This window comes from Gallinula chloropus (genome assembly GCF_964237585.1).
Source record: "Gallinula chloropus genome assembly, chromosome: 7".
NCBI classification, from domain to species: domain Eukaryota; kingdom Metazoa; phylum Chordata; class Aves; order Gruiformes; family Rallidae; genus Gallinula; species Gallinula chloropus.
The window spans coordinates 15,226,533-15,244,933 of record NC_140092.1 but is presented as its reverse complement, the minus strand read 5'-3'; the positions used below and the strand labels follow the sequence as shown (position 1 = coordinate 15,244,933).

The 18,401-nt window shown below is 39.2% G+C and overlaps 1 protein-coding gene across 1 annotated transcript in view; it reads right to left on the bottom strand.

Annotated features, from left to right (window-relative positions):
• Positions 1-7,574: 7,574 nt before the first annotated feature.
• Positions 7,575-18,401, bottom strand: part of GRXCR1 (glutaredoxin and cysteine rich domain containing 1) — a gene marked incomplete at both ends in the record, with an annotated part of 40,891 nt that continues 30,064 nt past the window's right edge. The window contains 2 exons of the mRNA XM_084266857.1: positions 7,575-7,754; positions 10,647-10,712. Coding sequence (XP_084122983.1) covers positions 7,575-7,754; positions 10,647-10,712 — 246 coding nt within the window. The remainder of the gene's footprint in view (positions 7,755-10,646; positions 10,713-18,401) is intronic.

The following is an 18,401-nucleotide window of genomic DNA, read 5'->3' as shown; positions in this document are numbered from 1 at the left end:
GGTCTCTCTAAAACTCTGAGGAAGAGGACTGCAGACTAAACTTTCTGCTATGTTTGTCTGTTACTATCGATTTAGTTATTCGTGCTTTTCCTGAGATGTTAACTGATGGATTAAATATTACAAGTATGTTTAAAAGTACAGTTCAGTTGTTTGTCAGTATTCTAGTAAATTTTACTCTGTGATTATGATGGAAGGGAAAACATCTGCATCAGCTATTACCATCATGCTGTAATAAGAGGCAGCACAACTTTCCTATAATACTAAAAGCAGTGATTGCAATATCTCAAATATATGAGTAATGTGATGACAGTTTATTATTTTTGTGCTTATATCTACCCCCCAAAAATGACATTTTTTTACTGACTTCTTTAATTTTGCAGACTGAGGTATTGATCTTATGTCCTGTCTGTCTGATTAGATGCCTGTTGCAGTATGAAGCACTCATTGCCAGTGCATCTCTATTGATGCATAAGATTTAAAACAAATACGTCATCCCATCGGTCTGGAGGCTTTCTATTGGAGTACAACATCTCTATTCTATTGTATGCTATTCCCACCTGTCATAGGAGAGGGAAAATTAATGTGGAAATTAACTTTGGGAGTAAGACAGAGTCTTAATGGTCTTCAGAATCTCAGATATTGGCCTACATAAGGGACACAAGCCCAAACAGAAATAGTATAAAGTTCGTACTGGAAGTTCGCTCAGAGAGTACTCAGATTATATTATGCCTCATAGATCTGTAATCCTTACTCATTTATAATTTACCTGAGTTGAGATCAGAAAGGAATATCTCCCATATCTGACAAGAATATATCGACCAGATTAATACTATAAAGTAAACCAGCAACACTTAAGAGGTAATTTTATGAGTGCTCACATCTAAATGATGACATTTAATGATTTTCTATTGATTTTATTTTCCTGCTTTGAACAGATCATGGTTAATAATAAAAATAACAACTTGTAGTCATCCTTTCTGACCAGTCATATAACCCTTATTTGTTTTGTGTAGCTGTTATGCAGAGGGCATTACCCTGTACTTTATTTCTTTTATATGCCTTAAAAATTCAGGTCATTTAAGGATAATGATTTCTGTTTAACTTAATGTGTGATTGTTGAGGGTTCTTTTCTTTTAAATAAAACTTTTTTTTTTTTTTCCCCTAAGATGATCCATCCATCAGTGGAAAAAATATGAAGCCTCTAAGAAAGACAGGCAGTATATTTCTTATTGCAGTATGGCTTTTCTTGAATGGAAAACTTATTGGATTTCATAAATCTTTTAACTCATTTGAAACCAATTTTTCAAAGTAGAGCTGATAAGCTAGAAGAAGCTTAAACTGCAAGTTATTTTAACAGCCATTTCTCTCTAATGCCATTATTTCCTGATTCATCACCCCTATGAAAATTAATGGAAGAAGAAAAATGGGATTAAGCATAAAGATTTATTTCTAATAATTTTAACTTCTCTAATTATTGTTGGATTACAATGCCCTTTACTATCACTTTTAAATTATTTAAAGGAAACTAAGCAATCTAAATTCTTCTCCTTACTAAATTATTTAGGACATAAATGTTTCCTGTTAAATGCTTTTGTGGTCAAATAATGTATCTGGAGCTAAGTGAATAAAATTAATTTTAGTGTAATGATACAAAGGCAGTAGCTAAGACAAGTACCTAAAGTATTTTTCGTTATCTATTTATTCATCAAAATTGTAAAATTTAGCTCAGCTAAAATAATTTCTTGTTTTCATTAACATTTTGGCTTCATATTGAAGCCAAAAGTAGTCAGTTTTCTTCCAGGAGAAAAAAAATGTGTTTACTTAAAGCAGAAATAACTTTTCTGGTTTCAAGACCTGTCAGGTCCTTTCCATTCATAGTTATGAGTTCTCAGCTGTGGCAAATAACTCACAAACTGAGTCAACATCTGTGAGGGTTTCAAGATGTGCTAGATCCTTATTTTAAGAGGCATTTATACTATATGCTATATAGTGTTAATTACGTAAGTCTTTATTTCACTTGTGAAGGGAAAATAGCCTACACCAAATCAACAAGAATTTAAACCACTACAATGATTTGAGAGGTATGTGTTTGGGATCAGCAAACTTTAAAACTAGGTACAGAAGTTGGTAAGCTCTATGTCTGGTATAGTTTTTAGATATTAATTAAATGGCAAAGCTCATTTATGCAGCATTGCCTGCAGAAAACCTCCTTATTCTAAATTAATATAAAATATTTTATTACATTAGGCTGATGATAGGTAAGACAGTCAATTGTTTTTTATATATCTTTAGGAAAGTACAACATGGAAATAACCAGAGATTGAATGGAAATCAACTCTCAGAGACACTATTTCTTGCTAGAAATGGATGGGGTTTTCCCACAGGAAATGAAGGTCCACTGATGTTAAGAATATGCTACTCTCCAACAAAGTAAAACCAAAAATATTTTTAAATAGTGTAAGATTAATAAGATTCCTAAACCCTAGGCTCTTAAACAGTGCATTACTCTGAAGTGCCCAAGTGTTCTAACAAAGAAATCAAAATGAGAAGGATGAGCACCCTGCTTAAAGGGGTCCTTCCTACCGAGAGTAGCAAATTTGCTATTGGGGAGCAGAGATCCCATCTAGAGCCCATGGGGGACCCCATGCTGAAGCAGGTTTGCTAGGGGGACTTGTGACTCCAGGGGGGATCAGGGGAATGCCCCCCCAGCTAAGAAGGAAAACAACTCATGAGGAGCTGACCAAAACTCCCATTCCCCCAGGCCCTGCCCCTCCCCATGCCACAATGGAGGGGGTATAAGGGAGAAAAATCATGAATAAAGTTAAGTCTGCTAAGAAGGGAGGGGTGGGGGGACGTGCTTTAAGATCTGGAAGTACTTCTCATCCAACTCCAGTGTCACTGGGTGTGCAGTGCAGTGTAATAAATTAGAGTTTTCTTTCCTTTATTCTGTGTTGAATCTGTTTTGCCCATGATGCTAATTGCAGAATGATCTCTTCCTGTCCTTACCTCGATTCCCAAGCCTCTCAATATATATTTTCTCCCCTGTCCAGCTGAAAAGGGGAGTGATAGAACAACTCTGGTGGACATCTGGCCTCTAGTCAGGGCCAAACCACCAGTTTCTTCAGTATGACGTGGCTTTTTTCTTGGAAAGGAGTGCATGCATTCTTTTCTTAAAATTCACCAGATCAGTAAAGAGAAGAAGGTTTTAGATAAAAACTTGCAGAGGAAAATTGCTAATGCAGCCTTAAAACCAAACTTAAGGCTACTCTGGAGAAACGAAAGCTCAAAGGAAGCTCCTAATCACCATCTGGTCACTGAAAATTCATATACAGAATTTCTCAGAGTACTTGTTTGTCTCAGACGGGTCTGAACTCACATGAGTAAATGTGTTTAGATGTTGAACAGGCATCTGACATCTGCAGAGATCTCATACATGAATTTGGTAGTTAGTCCTTATTACATCAGGATTTGATTTTGGTTTAGAAAGTGCTCATATACTCCTTTCTCTGCCTCACAACTGGCAGTTGTTCCCTTTCCAAAGCAATCTAGTATCTTCTGGCCTACTCTGCTTCATTTCCCCCTCTGTTCTAAGCATTCTTTTTTATTTCAAAAAGTTAGTTCAACCATTTTCTCCATGCAAAAGTGTCATGAGGTCACCAAGGCATGTGTATTCTTCAGGTCATTATATACTTACTGCATTATCGCATTTGTCTAGTCAGAGTGATATACAGTCCCCAGAGTGATAGTCACAGAGTCTTTGCTGCTTGTTCCTGAAACAATACCTTTATTTGTCAGTCAGTAGGAGCCTTTGACATGGGGAAACCTGTGTTTATCCATTAGGTTTCAAGTGTGTAAGACCTCAGATGGGCCTGATATCAAATCCAGTTCCCTGCAGCATTTCAGTATCCACATTTCAGTACTTTTTCATTAAACGATCCAGTAGCCAAAGCCCAAGAAACAGGGAAAATAAAAATTAAATTGATAGAAACATCAGAGAATGAGTTGCATCATGTTATGTCCTAGGACGTGAATCCTGTTAAAGCCAAGCCACCTGATGGATGTAGCATATCATTAAAGGTGATGTATAGCACACTGAAAAGCATACTGCAGGCTCATAAAGATTATTTTGAAAAGCAGACAGCCTAAGGATTACCTTGTTCTCTCTGTTACTTACTCTCATTTGTTAATAAGCTGAGCTATCAGCCTGAAAACATCTACTTGGATATTTCCTTCAGTGTAGCAACAAGGGCCAAAAACAAGAGGAGCAGAGCTTGATGCAGTTAGAAATAGAAAATTTCCTCTACAACGAGGCAGCTGGACAAGTATTATTTGCGTTTCAGAGATTACTGCTAACTCCTGGGAAGCAAAGATATGATGCTCATGTAAATCAGAACAGACCTACATCCCTTGTCTGTTCTCTGATCAAAAGTATATTACTAGCTGCAGCTGCCCAGTACACCAGGAAGAGGCAAATCCCAGAACTGCCTCTTGGGTTGGCTTTAGTAATGTTATTCTGTCACCTTCAGTGCTTCTATGTGGTTGCAGTGAGCTGAGAAGCCAGAGCCCAAACCCTGGGAAAGATGGTAAACCATGCAGTAAAAGCTTCTTGCACAAAAAAGAAGAGAAGTTTTTGTTTTTCATGTATGCTGTTACAAGGAAAATAGAAAATATAGCTGGAGAGAAAAAGCTGGTAATTCAGTTGATGACAGAGGAAGAAAGAACTTCTCTAGTACTAAAAGTTTGTCATAGGCTTCCAGAAAAATATATAGTGCCTAAAGATGCTCTATTTGTGAGTGTTACGAGTCCTGTGTATTTTATTATCTGCTTTCAGCATTTCTCCTCCTAAAAAAACCTGAGGAAGTTTCACCTCACCTTGTAGGAGTTTAGTGCCTATCTTAGAAGGGTAGTGCTTCGGCTAAGACAGTCCCTCTATGTTTCTTTCATGGCTCCTGAAAATAAATCTGGAAAGAAACTGGATTTAGTGTATTTGTCTTGCTCTGAAGAGAAGGTATTTTCTGACTGACCAGCTTCAAACCCTTGTTGCAGATCCATGAAACACATTTTCAGTGAAACTTTAACATTCTTTGAGGAATTATAATAATTTGGCCACATGGTGCTTCAGTGGAAGAATGGTTTTGAGGACCGTCTCATCAGGCAAAATGTCTTTTTGGGAATGAAGACTGAGGACTTAGAGTATCACAAATACACTGTTTTCTTCTTCAATAGTAATTTCCCTCAAGGAGAAATTTCCTCAAGCCACCTTAAATGTGCTATTCACTGCTGTGAACATGCTCACCCTCTAGATCAATCACGTGTCAACAAATAAAGAAGCAAGCTTTTGTGCATCAGAAATGATGACATTCTAAGCATCAGTATTCTGCTTTATGCTACATTTTATTCCCTATCATACGAGTCTGGACTGCAATATTAGCCAGAAATGGAGGTTACACAACAATATTAAATAAAAGAAGGGAACTGTATTTTCCTCCTTTTCTTCCATGCAGCAATAAGTTAAGCACGTCTGCAATTCAGAGTTTTATTGCTGAGGTGCTGCTCAGCATTGTGGATGGCCTCTGTAGAAAATATAATCTCTCTCATGTTATGCAGAAGACCCAGACTCTCCTTCTAACTGTAGAAGCTGTAGGAGCAGGAGGATCTTGCAATCACATTGAAGCCTGTACAATCAATATCTCATAGAATATGCATGAGTTCCTTAGATTGAAATGTTCAAAAAGACAAGTTAGCCCAACTTACCAATTTTTCAGGACCAGCTACCACCTCTAGATATAGCAAGTGGAATGGAGGTAGAAGAAAACTTGTCTGTTGATTCAGGTGAGGGAAATAAAGCATCAGGAAACCCAAATGTTATCAGAAGGGGGTTTTCTGCAAGCCATGTTTTGTGCTGCTATAGCTATCCTGCTTTATACCACGGTTTTATAGAATCATAGAATGTGTTAGGTTGGAAGGGACCTTTAAAGGTCATCTAGTCCAATGCCCCTGCAGTAAGCAGAGACACCTTTAACTAGATCAGGAGGCTCAGAGCTTCATCAAGCCTGACATCTCCAGGGATGGAGTCTCCACCACCACTCTGGGAAACCTGTTCCTGTTAGACCACACTGAAAGCAAAGCTGATCTTTACATCACAGAGAAATTATGGAAGGTTGTATAGGGAAGAGGTCAGGGAAATGGCATCCCCTCACCAGAGTAAGCAGCATGTAGGAAAGTCAACTCTATTTACCTAAACCCCAGTCAGCACAGCTTTACAAGGTATGAGGCAAAGCACAGAAAGTGACATTGCTTAACATTTGCTAAAGCAAGATGGAATGCCTATCCTGGAAGCCTCTTCTAACCAGCACAAGTTTCAACAAGCTCCTTAACCACTGTATTTCTTGTGCTAGTACCAACAGACAGCAGGATCAGAAGGAAGACATGCAATATCAACACAAGAAGAAGGTGGTTGCCCATTAAAGCAGCCTGTTAAAAAAAGTACTCTATGGAAAGGAATGGATACAAATGCACTTCCAGACTGGAATACATTCAGTGAGAAGAGCCCACAGTCCGTTCAGACTAATCACTGATTAATTCTCTTATGCTTGTGTTGGAGACCCACCAAAAATGACAAAGGTTGTATAGAGTGCTGGAGTTGTCTGGGCATAGATCAGTGGCTCTCATGAAGAAAACAGATGCCTTGAAACATTCATGCCAGGCTAGGTGCCAAACCACAACAGTTACTAAGCTGGAAAAAGGAGAAATTTTGTTCTAAATTACTTCTTCTGCAATTTATAAAGCAATCTGGTGTCAGTTGATACTGTAAGTTCAAGTATAATACGTAGGATCATAAAGTTCGGAAAAAGTACAACAATGATTTTTAACATCCACTATGTTAAATTTTTATGTAACTTTGTCTAACAATGTGAATTTAATACTGAATGCAAAGCAGTACCAAAAGAGAAAGCTGATTCATGAGACTTTTAAGAAATGTTTCTCTTTTCATAGAATCATAGAATCATAGAATTGTAGGGGTTGGAAGGGACCTCGAGAGATCATCGGGTCCACCACCTCCCTTGGCAGATTGGCTCTTGGTTTTGTTGCCAGTTAGAATGCAGGACAGAATTCAGCCATGGTGACTTTTTAGAGAAGTGCTAAGTGGAATAGTCTTGGGCTAATTCACATCACAACATTTTTATTTGCACTGATCTTGAAAGCAGATGCTAGTCAATAATCGTAAGGTTAATCTTCATTCACCTATAATTTTGAGGGCACGACTAAGAAACACATACTATTGCTGATGTTATTCTACATAAACAAGGAAGACTTCGCATCCAAATGGCTGATAACGTGAGAAATTTTGCAGCCTACAAATCTCTCTATAAAGAATGTAGAAAAAACATATTTCACTCTTCATGATATGGTCAGCAATCGAAGTTTGAACAGCTCAAATGATCAAGCCAGCAGAAGTATACTACAAATGGATTTTTATTGACTGAATTGGATAAACAGATTAATTTTAAAAAATCGTATTACAAACTGGTGCAGTACCATAAAATCTGTTTGTAGGTGTGGAGATGCCATTCTTAGCCTGCACAGCTCAAGCAGCGCTGTAGCCCGTTCTCATTGCAAGCAGTACACTTGAGGGCTTTGAACGAGTCCGTAAAGCAGTTCCTGAACACAGACATCTTGCTCCCATGGCACGCTGAGCACGGCAGGAAACCAAACCCCCCACAAGAGGGGCACTCATGAGGATGCTGGACTCTCTGCTCAAGGAAGAAAGTAAGAAAAACAAAAATGTTACATTATCAACCACCATATGCTCTAGGACAATAAGGGCTTCAGGACAGCTGAGAGTAGACATTCTGGTTCCTGTCTCAAGAAATATCCACCAAGGTATACCGCTGTGGACAACCAGTACGCTTGCCTTTTCCTTCAGTCAGATCCACATGCAATGGTCAGAGACAATCGCTGCAGGTTCATCAGTCCTGATAGATCTTAGTAATCAGTGCTTATACCTGCCAAAACAGCTAAATGATAGCTTGCAAAAGTTACTTGGGTGTAGCTTTAGGTCTAGAACAATTCTGTGAGGTATTGCAATTAATTGAATCTAAACTCCCAGCAGTTTAAGTTGGTGTTATATTTTCTATGCTGCATGTTGATAGAACATGACTTTTAGCATTCGCATGCTTGTGCTGAGCTTGTTGATCCTATTACAGTTAGAGATGATCATATCAAAAAAGCAATTCATAACTTCTGACAAGTAGTGCTTGAGAAAAAAGTAGCATATTCAAATTTAAGTATGTAGAATGCCAAAACTTTAAGTGTAAAACATAAAGAGCATCAATATTGAACAATTATACCTGGAGAAAATTACCACGAGCAAGGCCTGGGCTACCTCAATTGTACTAATTCCTGAGTAAAGTGATAATTTTACTCTATTTTCTTTTGGGTTAAAGGCAATGGAGAACACAGGAAGAGATTTCAAAGACATTTTTGTTTTCACTTGCTGAAAATGTTAGTAATTGGTTTAACAATTGCCTTAAAGTTCCGTATCAGAGAAATTAAAGTTGTGCCATGTTGGATACTTACCACATTGCACTGTTGAGTAAAGACTTTACAGATCTATTTACAAAGGAAAAACAGTAATCCATACAGTTTCTGCTAGTGTTAGTCTGGAGAATTATGCACCAATAAAAAGTTAGTCACAAATTATTACCAAAGTACACTAAAATATGTACAAAAGCACACTTTTCTTGTAGCTGCATCATGAAAACTGAAGCTATTTCTGCAAAACCATTAATAATAGCATTCATCTATTGACAACTCAGATGAACATGCAAAAAAGGCACTTCTTTTTGTTCTGTAGCTCATAAATTTTCCACTCTTCACTAAGCAAACAACTTCTATTGTTACTAACTACTTCAGAGACAATATCTCAAAGAATTTAAAGTAAAATTAGCATTCTTTTTATTTCAGGAGAGCCCACAGCTTTCATAATTTATAATGGTGTTTACTTCATTGGACATTATTACATATAATGTCAACATTTTAAGAGAGTAATATTTTTAATTTTTCCATTCAGTATTGCTTTTTAGGCTTGTAAATAATTACCTTTCCACACAGTTAAGAGAACTAACAAAAACCAAATGCTTCAGCTCAGTTCCTTATGACAGTTTGTGTAACCACTTTCTGCATCTTCAGTAATGAAGAAACCTGACTGCCCCTTACAATTGTAGAAAACCCTTTTTTTTTCAATAAAATAACCCAGGCAACAACATGTTTGAAGTAGTGTTTGTATTCAGTAAGCAGTTACCATTGCCTGCTGTAGCCTGGCATTGTCTTTTAGATGTAGTTTTGCTCCCAAGATTAGGACACACATTGGGCTAGTCAATAATGTTGTAGGACCTCCCCCCAAAGCAGAATTTGGGGACATTTCATTCCAAAATAATGAAAAATATTGAGGAAGTGTATTAGGTAACCTTTCCAGTTAGACCAGAAGGCTGCTGCATGCTTTAGGTATATGTATACATTTGTTTAATAGTTTCTGGATAGTTATTCAATATGGTTCAATACAGCCAGCAGATTCTTCTGCGTTCTATGCGGAAATACATACAGTGAGTCATGAGGCAAGGAAAGTTTTGCTGAACTAAGAAACAGCCAGAGAAATGCAGAAGGTGCTACCTGCACTGCAAATGGACAAGGCAGGTCAAGATTTACTGGATCATGGTTAGATCTACCTCCAGAATAAGAGAGAGATGAAGAACCCTTGGGTTCAACATGAGGAGTTCAGGTGGGACACTGGCTATAAGAAACCAGCATACAGAAATAATAGCTTTATGTTAAACTCAATTGTGTGTGGTATACAAAGAGTTACTAAAAGCTTGTTCGAAAAGCATATGCTGTAGCCTGCCTAAAAGCTGGGAAAGAAAAACCTTGGGGCTAGATCAGTTAGATGAATCTTTCTTTTGCTCTTTCATCAGTGTCTTTTACAAATATCATATTCTCGTTATCTATTTTTAATGTGGATGTTATATACTTCTGAAGTTTATGTGTTATCTTAATTTGGTTAGGGGTGATTTCAAAATAACAAGATAATTAACAGCAGTGCCTTCCTTTTCTAATGACACAACTATCCATATAGCCCAGAGAACCTGAACGGACAAGGCAAACTAAGAGCCAGAGCAACGAATGTAATTTGAAATTTATGCAAATTAGTGTAATTGGAAACTTCTGGCATTTGCCCAGATTTTGTGGATGCCCAGCTTTATCTCTAACCAGAACACAGACGTGCCAGTTCCCAGTGTGTACAGAGAAGTGGTGCATCAACCACACAAGAAACCTGGCTCCTCCAGGGCATAGAGAAGGTTAAATACCAAAGATGATGTCAAAAGTTATAGAAAAGGGAAAATTATGTGCTTTTCCCGCTGTGGCAAAACCCAGAGAAAATAGAGATGGACATTTTGTTTTGATGTTTTCACCACTCAAGTTTTCTTAAATTTCATGTACTGTGATACTATGATATCATCCATTCAAAGGGCAAAACCAAAAAAGTAATTGGGATAGCTAGTTTACAAAAGAAGAAATGGAAGTGGTTATGGAGCTCTCAGCTGCAAATATTCAATATTCTTGATGTTTATTTGAAGAAATACAATTACCTCAATTTTGGTTAAGAGATCCTGCAGTTCCCCAGATTCATTCATTAGCAAAATTTTGTCAGCACCCTATTAGTAAGGAAAAAAAAGAAAAAGGTCAGCCAGTTTAGCACGATAAAAACCTGAGAAAATTAGAAGATGTGGTATCAAAAATTTAAATAGGCTGAGGGCAAATTTGACTCACATTAAGTATTCTGTAATTAGGTCAACCTTAGGAAAGCTAGAAGGAGAGGAGAAACTAATCACAGTTCTTATAGAAGTGCCTGAGGTTTGCTACCAGGTGTCACAGCGCATTGCCTTTTCAGGAAAGGTGACACAGCTCAGAAACTCTACTTGCACTCCCTTTATTTTACAGGGTATGCTTCCTGACAGAATAAAAAATACATCTAGTTACGGTGTCACAAATTACAATTATATAAATATACAACACATCAGAGAATGCAGCAAAATGAGAAGAGGAAATTGTATTTCAAATGTTCTGGCAGTTGAGCATTGAATTAAGACATAATACGCCTAATGTATAACACAAGGAGAAAAAGGGTAATGAAAATACTGTAACAACATTAAAGTCAGACACAACAATGAATAATAATAATTTAGTCTGAGTACATTAGGCCTCTGAGGGGTTCTGTGATCTGAACTGAGGCAGCACTGAAGTGTTTTTTCTTTTTTCCTTCTGAAAGTAAATGCTAAAAGATTATTGCAGACAAAATGAAAGTGTCAAAGATGATGTAAAACTTTTTTCCCTTTTCTTCTAGAGGGCCACATTTGAAGGTTTGCACTGAACTTACATAACCTAATCCACCGATGCTAAATATTAGCAAATGCTTTTAATCAGTGGATCACACAAAACCAACAAAGGGTGAGGAAACTGCAGCACAGATAGAGGGAACTGCACAGACGTTGCTTGCTGCTAAGGATTGTTGGCCACATCTAGACCAGGTAACAGGTTCATGTCATCACATTGACACAGTTTGCTAGTCCCTGAATGCCCAGACTGATAAATTTCACCTTTGCTTTTCCTTCCAGCATGTAGTGGGAGGTGTGATGGGATGCTGACACACGACTGTGGTGTGATGTGATGCAAGTACACAGCTGAGATATGCCCCTACTTTGAGCCTCATGCAGTCATCTTCAGGAGCTATCATCTCAGGTCCCCACCAGCACTGCTCTCCCCGTTACTGGGAGGTACAGGAAAGGCTGCAGGGGAGCACAGGGAGGACATATGGGTCAGTAATGTGTGTGGTAGTGTCCAACCATTCACAGTCCCTTGCCAGGGACCACAGAGGCTCCAAATGGGTAGCCACCAAAATGTTGCCAAGGATTTTGTATGTCACCCTACTAAGGGTAGTTTCCCTGTAGAAAGTCTTCTTGCTCTGGGTTTGTACAAAGAAGCAGTACTTTTGACTCTGTGTTTGATGATTCTCCTTTCAGTTAAAAAGCAAATTATTAATATTTCAGTGGATGTGAGTTCCACTTTTTCTCTGAACACTTCTATTGCTACACTTTCAAAGAGGCTTTTTCTTAAAATATCTAGAAAGTAATTAGTTGGGGTTAATTAATCACAGAAGATGACAGGAGACGCGGATCAGCCAGCCTTACGTGCGCTGACTCTTCTATAGAAATCTGTTCTGCATCATGGGCACAGAATGTACCAGCTTCGACATATGCATTAGGTGCTCTGTCCCCAGCGCTGCAGCTTTTAGCAGTCTGCCAGCCCCTTTTACCCTTGCCCTCTCATCTTCCCCTGCTTTCACACGGGATGGGCAGTAGGAGTGATTGGCACACCAAAGCATGGGTTTGCCAAGGTGGCCCACAGAGCAGTAGCTCAAGGCCTCAATACACTATCGCAGCTTAAGACAAAGCCTGTGCTGCTGGTCCAACACAGAGACATTAAGGATTTGCAGCTTTATTGATGTAATTGCAGTACTGCAAATTCCCTAAGATAGACAAGCCCTGATTTGCCCTCATTTAGGGGAAGATTACTTCTCTGTGGTGCCAGTGGGCACCAGTTACTTCTGCTCCATGTTACAGTGATGCCGTATGATAAAGCTGACTGGCTTTTACAGCAGTACCATTAAAAGTCTGTCAGGTTTCACATTATAGATTCACATTTTAAAGGTTTTCTATTTCACATGACATTCAGTCAGCCAGCTGTGTTACTTTCAAAGGGGAAAGCCTCATTACTATGGTTTTAAAATTAAAACCCAAATGTCCAAATGGCTACCGATGTTTTTAAGTGTTTCAGCATGTCTCTTCTGCTTAATCACTGCCTCAAGTGAAATCTGAAAAAAAGACACTTTGCAGATCCCTTTGGATCTGTAAATCTTAACACACAGAGTTTGTAATTAATAGAGTAATTAGAGCAGCTATTAAAGAAGTCAAAGAACTGCTTTCTGAGCAGAAATTATGCCTTTTCTTGCTAGATTGTGCTCAGTCACAAGTATTCACAAAAGGTTGTGAAACATTGGAGTCTGTCCCTACTAAGGCTCACATAAGGAGCACAAGAGACAGTGGCCATAACATTTAGAGCAGCCGTTGGGAGAAGTGAGTTTTCAGTTTTGTTAAGCAGTTAAATTTCAAAGCACCATCCTGTGAGTCCTTTATCTACTAACTTCAATAGCTCTCTAGCATGGTGAAGCCCAGGGGCTGCAGTCAGGTCTTTGTCCCTCTTTTGGCAAGGAAGTGCCACAGGCTTGGCTAAATCACTGAACAGATACACCAGCAGCAATACTGCACCAATGGAGACTTCCTGATTACCATCCATAAGCTGATTCATCATCTGGAGAGCCAGGGATTGATCAGCAGAATCCACTCACCCATTAATAGTCCCATATGGCCACTGAGAAAGTCCAGTGGAGAGTGGAGGCTGACAATAGACTATCATGGCCTGAACAAAAGTCACACCATCACAGACTGCTGCTGTAATGGACATGCTGTAACTTCAGTACGAACTGGTGTCAAAGGCAGCCAAGTGGTACACCAAAATTGACATCATGAATGTGTTTTTCTTGATCCATTTAGCAGCAGAGTGCAGACCACAGTTTGTTTTCACTTAGAGGGGCATCCAGTACACCTGGAATCAAATGCCATGGGGTGGAAACACAGCCCCACCATTTACCATGGACTGCACTGGAATGGGATGAAGCTCTGGAGTACTTCAATACATTGACAATGTCATTGTATGGGGCAACACAGCAGAAGTTTCCGAGACAGGGAAGAAAACAGTCCAAACCTTTCTGAAACTGGTTTTGTTATAAAGAAAAAGTCACATCAAGAGACCTGCACATGAGAGACAGATTATAGGAATAAAATAAGGGAATGATACCTGTGTGTGTGTGCATATAGATGTACATATGCATATACATAAAAGATGGGAAAAGTGGTGTGTATTCATTGGCAGTGCAGGATCTGGACATGACCTAGATAGTATAGAATAAGGGGAAGATGATGTCCTGATTTTCAGCTGGGATAAATTTTCACAAGAAACTGGAAGGGGACAAACAAAGGACATCTGGCCCAAAGTAGAGTATTCAGTGCCATGTGACATCACGCTCAATTTATAAGTGGAGGCTGGTCGGGAGGAGGAGTCATTGCTTAGGGAGTGGGTTGGGCATCGTGTACCAGGCAGTGAGAAAATTGCATTGTATATCACCCATTCTGTGTATGTTTTATTGGTATATTTGATACTTGCCTCTCCCTTTGCTGTCCCAGTAAACTGTCCTTATCCCAGCCCACAAGGTTTATCCCACCAATGGCAAGTGTCCGTGTGGTGCTTATTTGCTGGCTGGGGCTAAACCATGACAGACTCACATGCAAAGAGCTATCAGATTCATTAAACCCTGCTGTTTCTGAGATGTTAAACTGCAAAACGGACGAAGCAGATGGGAAACTGCTAGGTGACTTGATGCAATAATTACATCATAATTTTACTGCCACAGAGCCATTCATATCCACCCATCGAGTGAATGCCAGGAGAACATGTTTAGCAAAACACAGAGGCAACTGAGAGCTACTAATTATGTATGGTTACTGGAAAGCAGCAAAAAAGGAACAGTTACTACTTGCATAACAAAAAACCATGTTACACTGGTATATTCAAAAAGTCAAATACAAAAATAGCCTCATCATTCTTAGGAAATAATCATAACCAATCAGTCAAATAAAATAATTTTACAGTAAATGTCATGCTGTTGTGGATTCATCACAGCAGGGAAAACTAAATAGGAAACAATTTCTTCAGGAAAAAAACCCCATGGAACTCACATATTTGAAAAGATTCAAATAGGCAGGTGGATACTGAATTCAGTCACATATTTAAGGTGAAAAATAAATGTATTTTAAAAGTATTACATGTTTATTGAAGATTACTCTATTTGCCTTTTTTTCCTGTGCATCCCTTTTCCAGCAGAGTGGGTCTTTACATGACATAAACCTCTAAGAGTCCCGGGTGCCTCTGTAGATGAATAAATGGATGCCCCTATTTATTTTAAATTTTTTTCCTGTGTTGCTTTCTGGTTTTTGGCAGGCACTTTTCATTCTGCTTTGCTGTCCCAGCAGATGGCATAATACCATTTCAGATGGAGACAGCCTCAGGCAAAAAGGAAGGATTAGATCAGCTGGTAAAGAGCACACTGCAGAAAGAACCCGCAGTTTCCTGAAAGACTGATATTTAGGCAGTAAGTGTCAAGAAACACAAGGATTCAGTCCTGAAAAAAATAAGATTTAAAAACCTGCTTTACTGTAGCACGTAGGACTTGGCTTGACAGGGGCTAAATATGATTTTGCTATTGCCTCTGCCCCAGTCATGGATTCCTTTCTTTCCCCCTGTGCAGGCAGTGATAAATTCCACAGTGCTGTGAAGATTTATCCACAGAGCCTGTGGTGCTCGACCTTACCCGTGCTTCCGAGCGGCTGGGATACTGTATACTCTATTAGATGCACATATGCTGTCTCCTGGTGCTTTTGTTACATTTGTCTCATTAAAAATAATCTTGTCCCCTTTCAAAACTGCTCATATTTTAATTAGAGGTTGGTGGTTTTTTTCCTCCTTATGACTCACTGAAAGGTGTTTGGCTCAACATAGATTCTTTTTTGTATTGCTACACGCAATCTCCTCCAGGGAGGGATTTGCCAGGAAATAAATACTCAAAGTTTAAAAAAAGAGAGAGAAAAAGAAGAGATTAAAAAAAAAAAAAATGCATGATTAATTTATTGACACACAAAGCTTCTGGATTTCTATGTTGCATTTGCATATCAGAAGATAATTATCATAAAAGGCATTATAGAAATGTCCACTGTTACCAATGAGACCAAATTCTGTAATTAGTTCTCTATCACATTTTAATGAAACCCAAGCCCAGTACAGGCTCCAGCCAACTTACTGCCCTCGGAGTCACTGATGCATTGTCTTCTTCAGGTGCCACATCCACCAGGAACTGACAGAGCTGGGGGGTGGCTATGTTGTTGCCAGACCTTTTTTTGATGTGCAAAGTGCTCGCCCCTCTTTATTTCTCTTTCTATATGATCAAATGCCAGCCTCTCTTACAAAGCCACATTAAGACAAAGGCATAAAATCTGCCACAAAACAATGGGTTTTGCCACATTCATGAAACAACAGTGTATAGACACAAATCCCTTGCCAACACACATGGCAGGAGCACCCTGGGGCTCTCTCTTCCCATCACCCTGCCAGCCATGGAGCTCCAGACAGCAGCCTCAGTGAACTGCCTGAGTTAGCTCTCTTCACACTGGACTTGGTTTTCTCATCCTGGCTCTTCTCAACTAAAGCAGATTAGAAAGCGATGCTGTCGCACCAGACCAAAGCATCAGTGTCCCCCATACAGTGACAATCAGCTGAGACCAGAAACCTTATCTGTGAAAGTAAGTGAGGGGCATCCACACTGCAAAGGGCAGCCATGGTCCTGGCAGCTGGGATGGCCCCCATGAGCAGAGCAGGTATCTCCTGGGCTGCTCCCTGCTCTCAAAGCAGTTTCTCCAGAAATAATCATCACTTTTATGTGGAATAACTTTAGTCCTCTCCTGGAGCTGAGGTCTGCTCCATTTAACCATAGTGTGCCTCATTAATTTAATAAAAAAAAAAAAAAGAAGAAGAAAGAAAACACCCTCAAGTCTGATTTCATTCTGGTTTTTGCAGGCCAATGGTTTGGGGGCTTTATTGTGTTAAACAATATGAATGGTGTTGCCATGCTGTAATAAATGTCTGCAGACCAGAACACCAAATTCCTTCTTCATTACTTTGCCTACAGGAGGTAAACCCTGTTGCGTACCTGTCTGCAGGTAGTTGGACAGCTAGGTTTGTCCCTCCCACAGCCTGCTAGCTTCCTCATGCACTTGCCTTCCTTTCTATGCCTCTCCAAAATATCTCATATGGTACTTAGATAGTTTTAATGAGATTGCATTGCTTGTTACACTGTTGTTCCCATGCTAAAAGACAAGTCTCACATGATCTTGTTAAAAATAAAAAGCAGCAGTGAATTAATGGGCCATCCATCACCACAACATGACTATAACTGGGCTTCACCTAGAGCTGAGCAAATAATTTATCCAATCCATTTCAGTATTTTAACTGAATTCTTTTGATAAATTGATCACACGTGGAGTAAGACTTTCTTGGACTCAGTCATAACTCACTGCTTTTGTATTTAATATGATAATAAGGTGAGTGAATCTTAGCCTGAATCCTGTTGAATTTTAAGCTGCTTTTGAATGAAGGAGCTCTGTTCCTGGCTGAGCAGAGAATTCTCCAAATCAGGTTTTTGATAAACATGTTTTCTACTAGGAAGTAAAATTCACTGCTAATATTCTGTGCACAGGGGTTTTGCAGTTGCTGCAGTGGTCTAGCAAGCCCTGCGCCAGGAAATGCATTTCTTAGAGAGCTCAGGGCAGCCCACCTTGAGCAGAGCACAAAAAGAGAAAGGGAGAAAGGGGAGAAGGGTACTTGAGTGTTTATACAGGCCCAATATCAATTATGCCCTGATCGTTGATTATAGTTCATTTTGTTACTTAAATCTTTTGTGAAAATGGAAGTGTTAAGCAATACAAACACAATAACCCCGCTGTGTTTAAATATAGTTTGCCTTCACAAATCACAGTCTCACTGTTCGTGCTAATTGCCAGTTCTTTACTGCTCAAGAAAAATACCTTCTCTGAGCTCTCAAGCTGTTTTCTTTGTGCCACTTTGCAGCATCATTTTATTTTAAACTCTGATTATTTTTTTTTAGCTTCTGAGAAATATTTTTCAGAAGTACAAACTGTCTTTAATGAAAAGGTGATTTCAAATATCAGCAGGCTTTTAGCCCCAGAGTACCAGAGTACAAATTTGGATTATAGTTTTCCCTCTGGACTTTATGTCTTGCAGACTTTGGCTGGTTTTCTCTCTTTTCCTGCTAGAGTTTTCTAAAATGAAATATTATTTCTGTGTTCAGTTTTGGGGCCCTCTCTACAGGAAGGTGCTAGATCGTGTCCAGAGAAGGGCAACAAGCAGGTGAATGGGCTGGAGCACAAGTCTTATGAGGAGTGGCTGAGAGAACTGGGACTGTTTAGCCTGGAAAAGAGGAGGCTCAGTGAAGACCTCATTGCTCTCTACAACTACCTGAAAGAAGGTTGTGGTGAGCAGAGGGTCAGGCTCTTCTCACAGATAAATATTGATAGGACAAGAAGGAATGGGTGCAAGTTGTGCCAGGGGAGGTTCAGGTTAGAAATAAGGAGAGATTTCTTCTCAGAAAGATTGGTTAA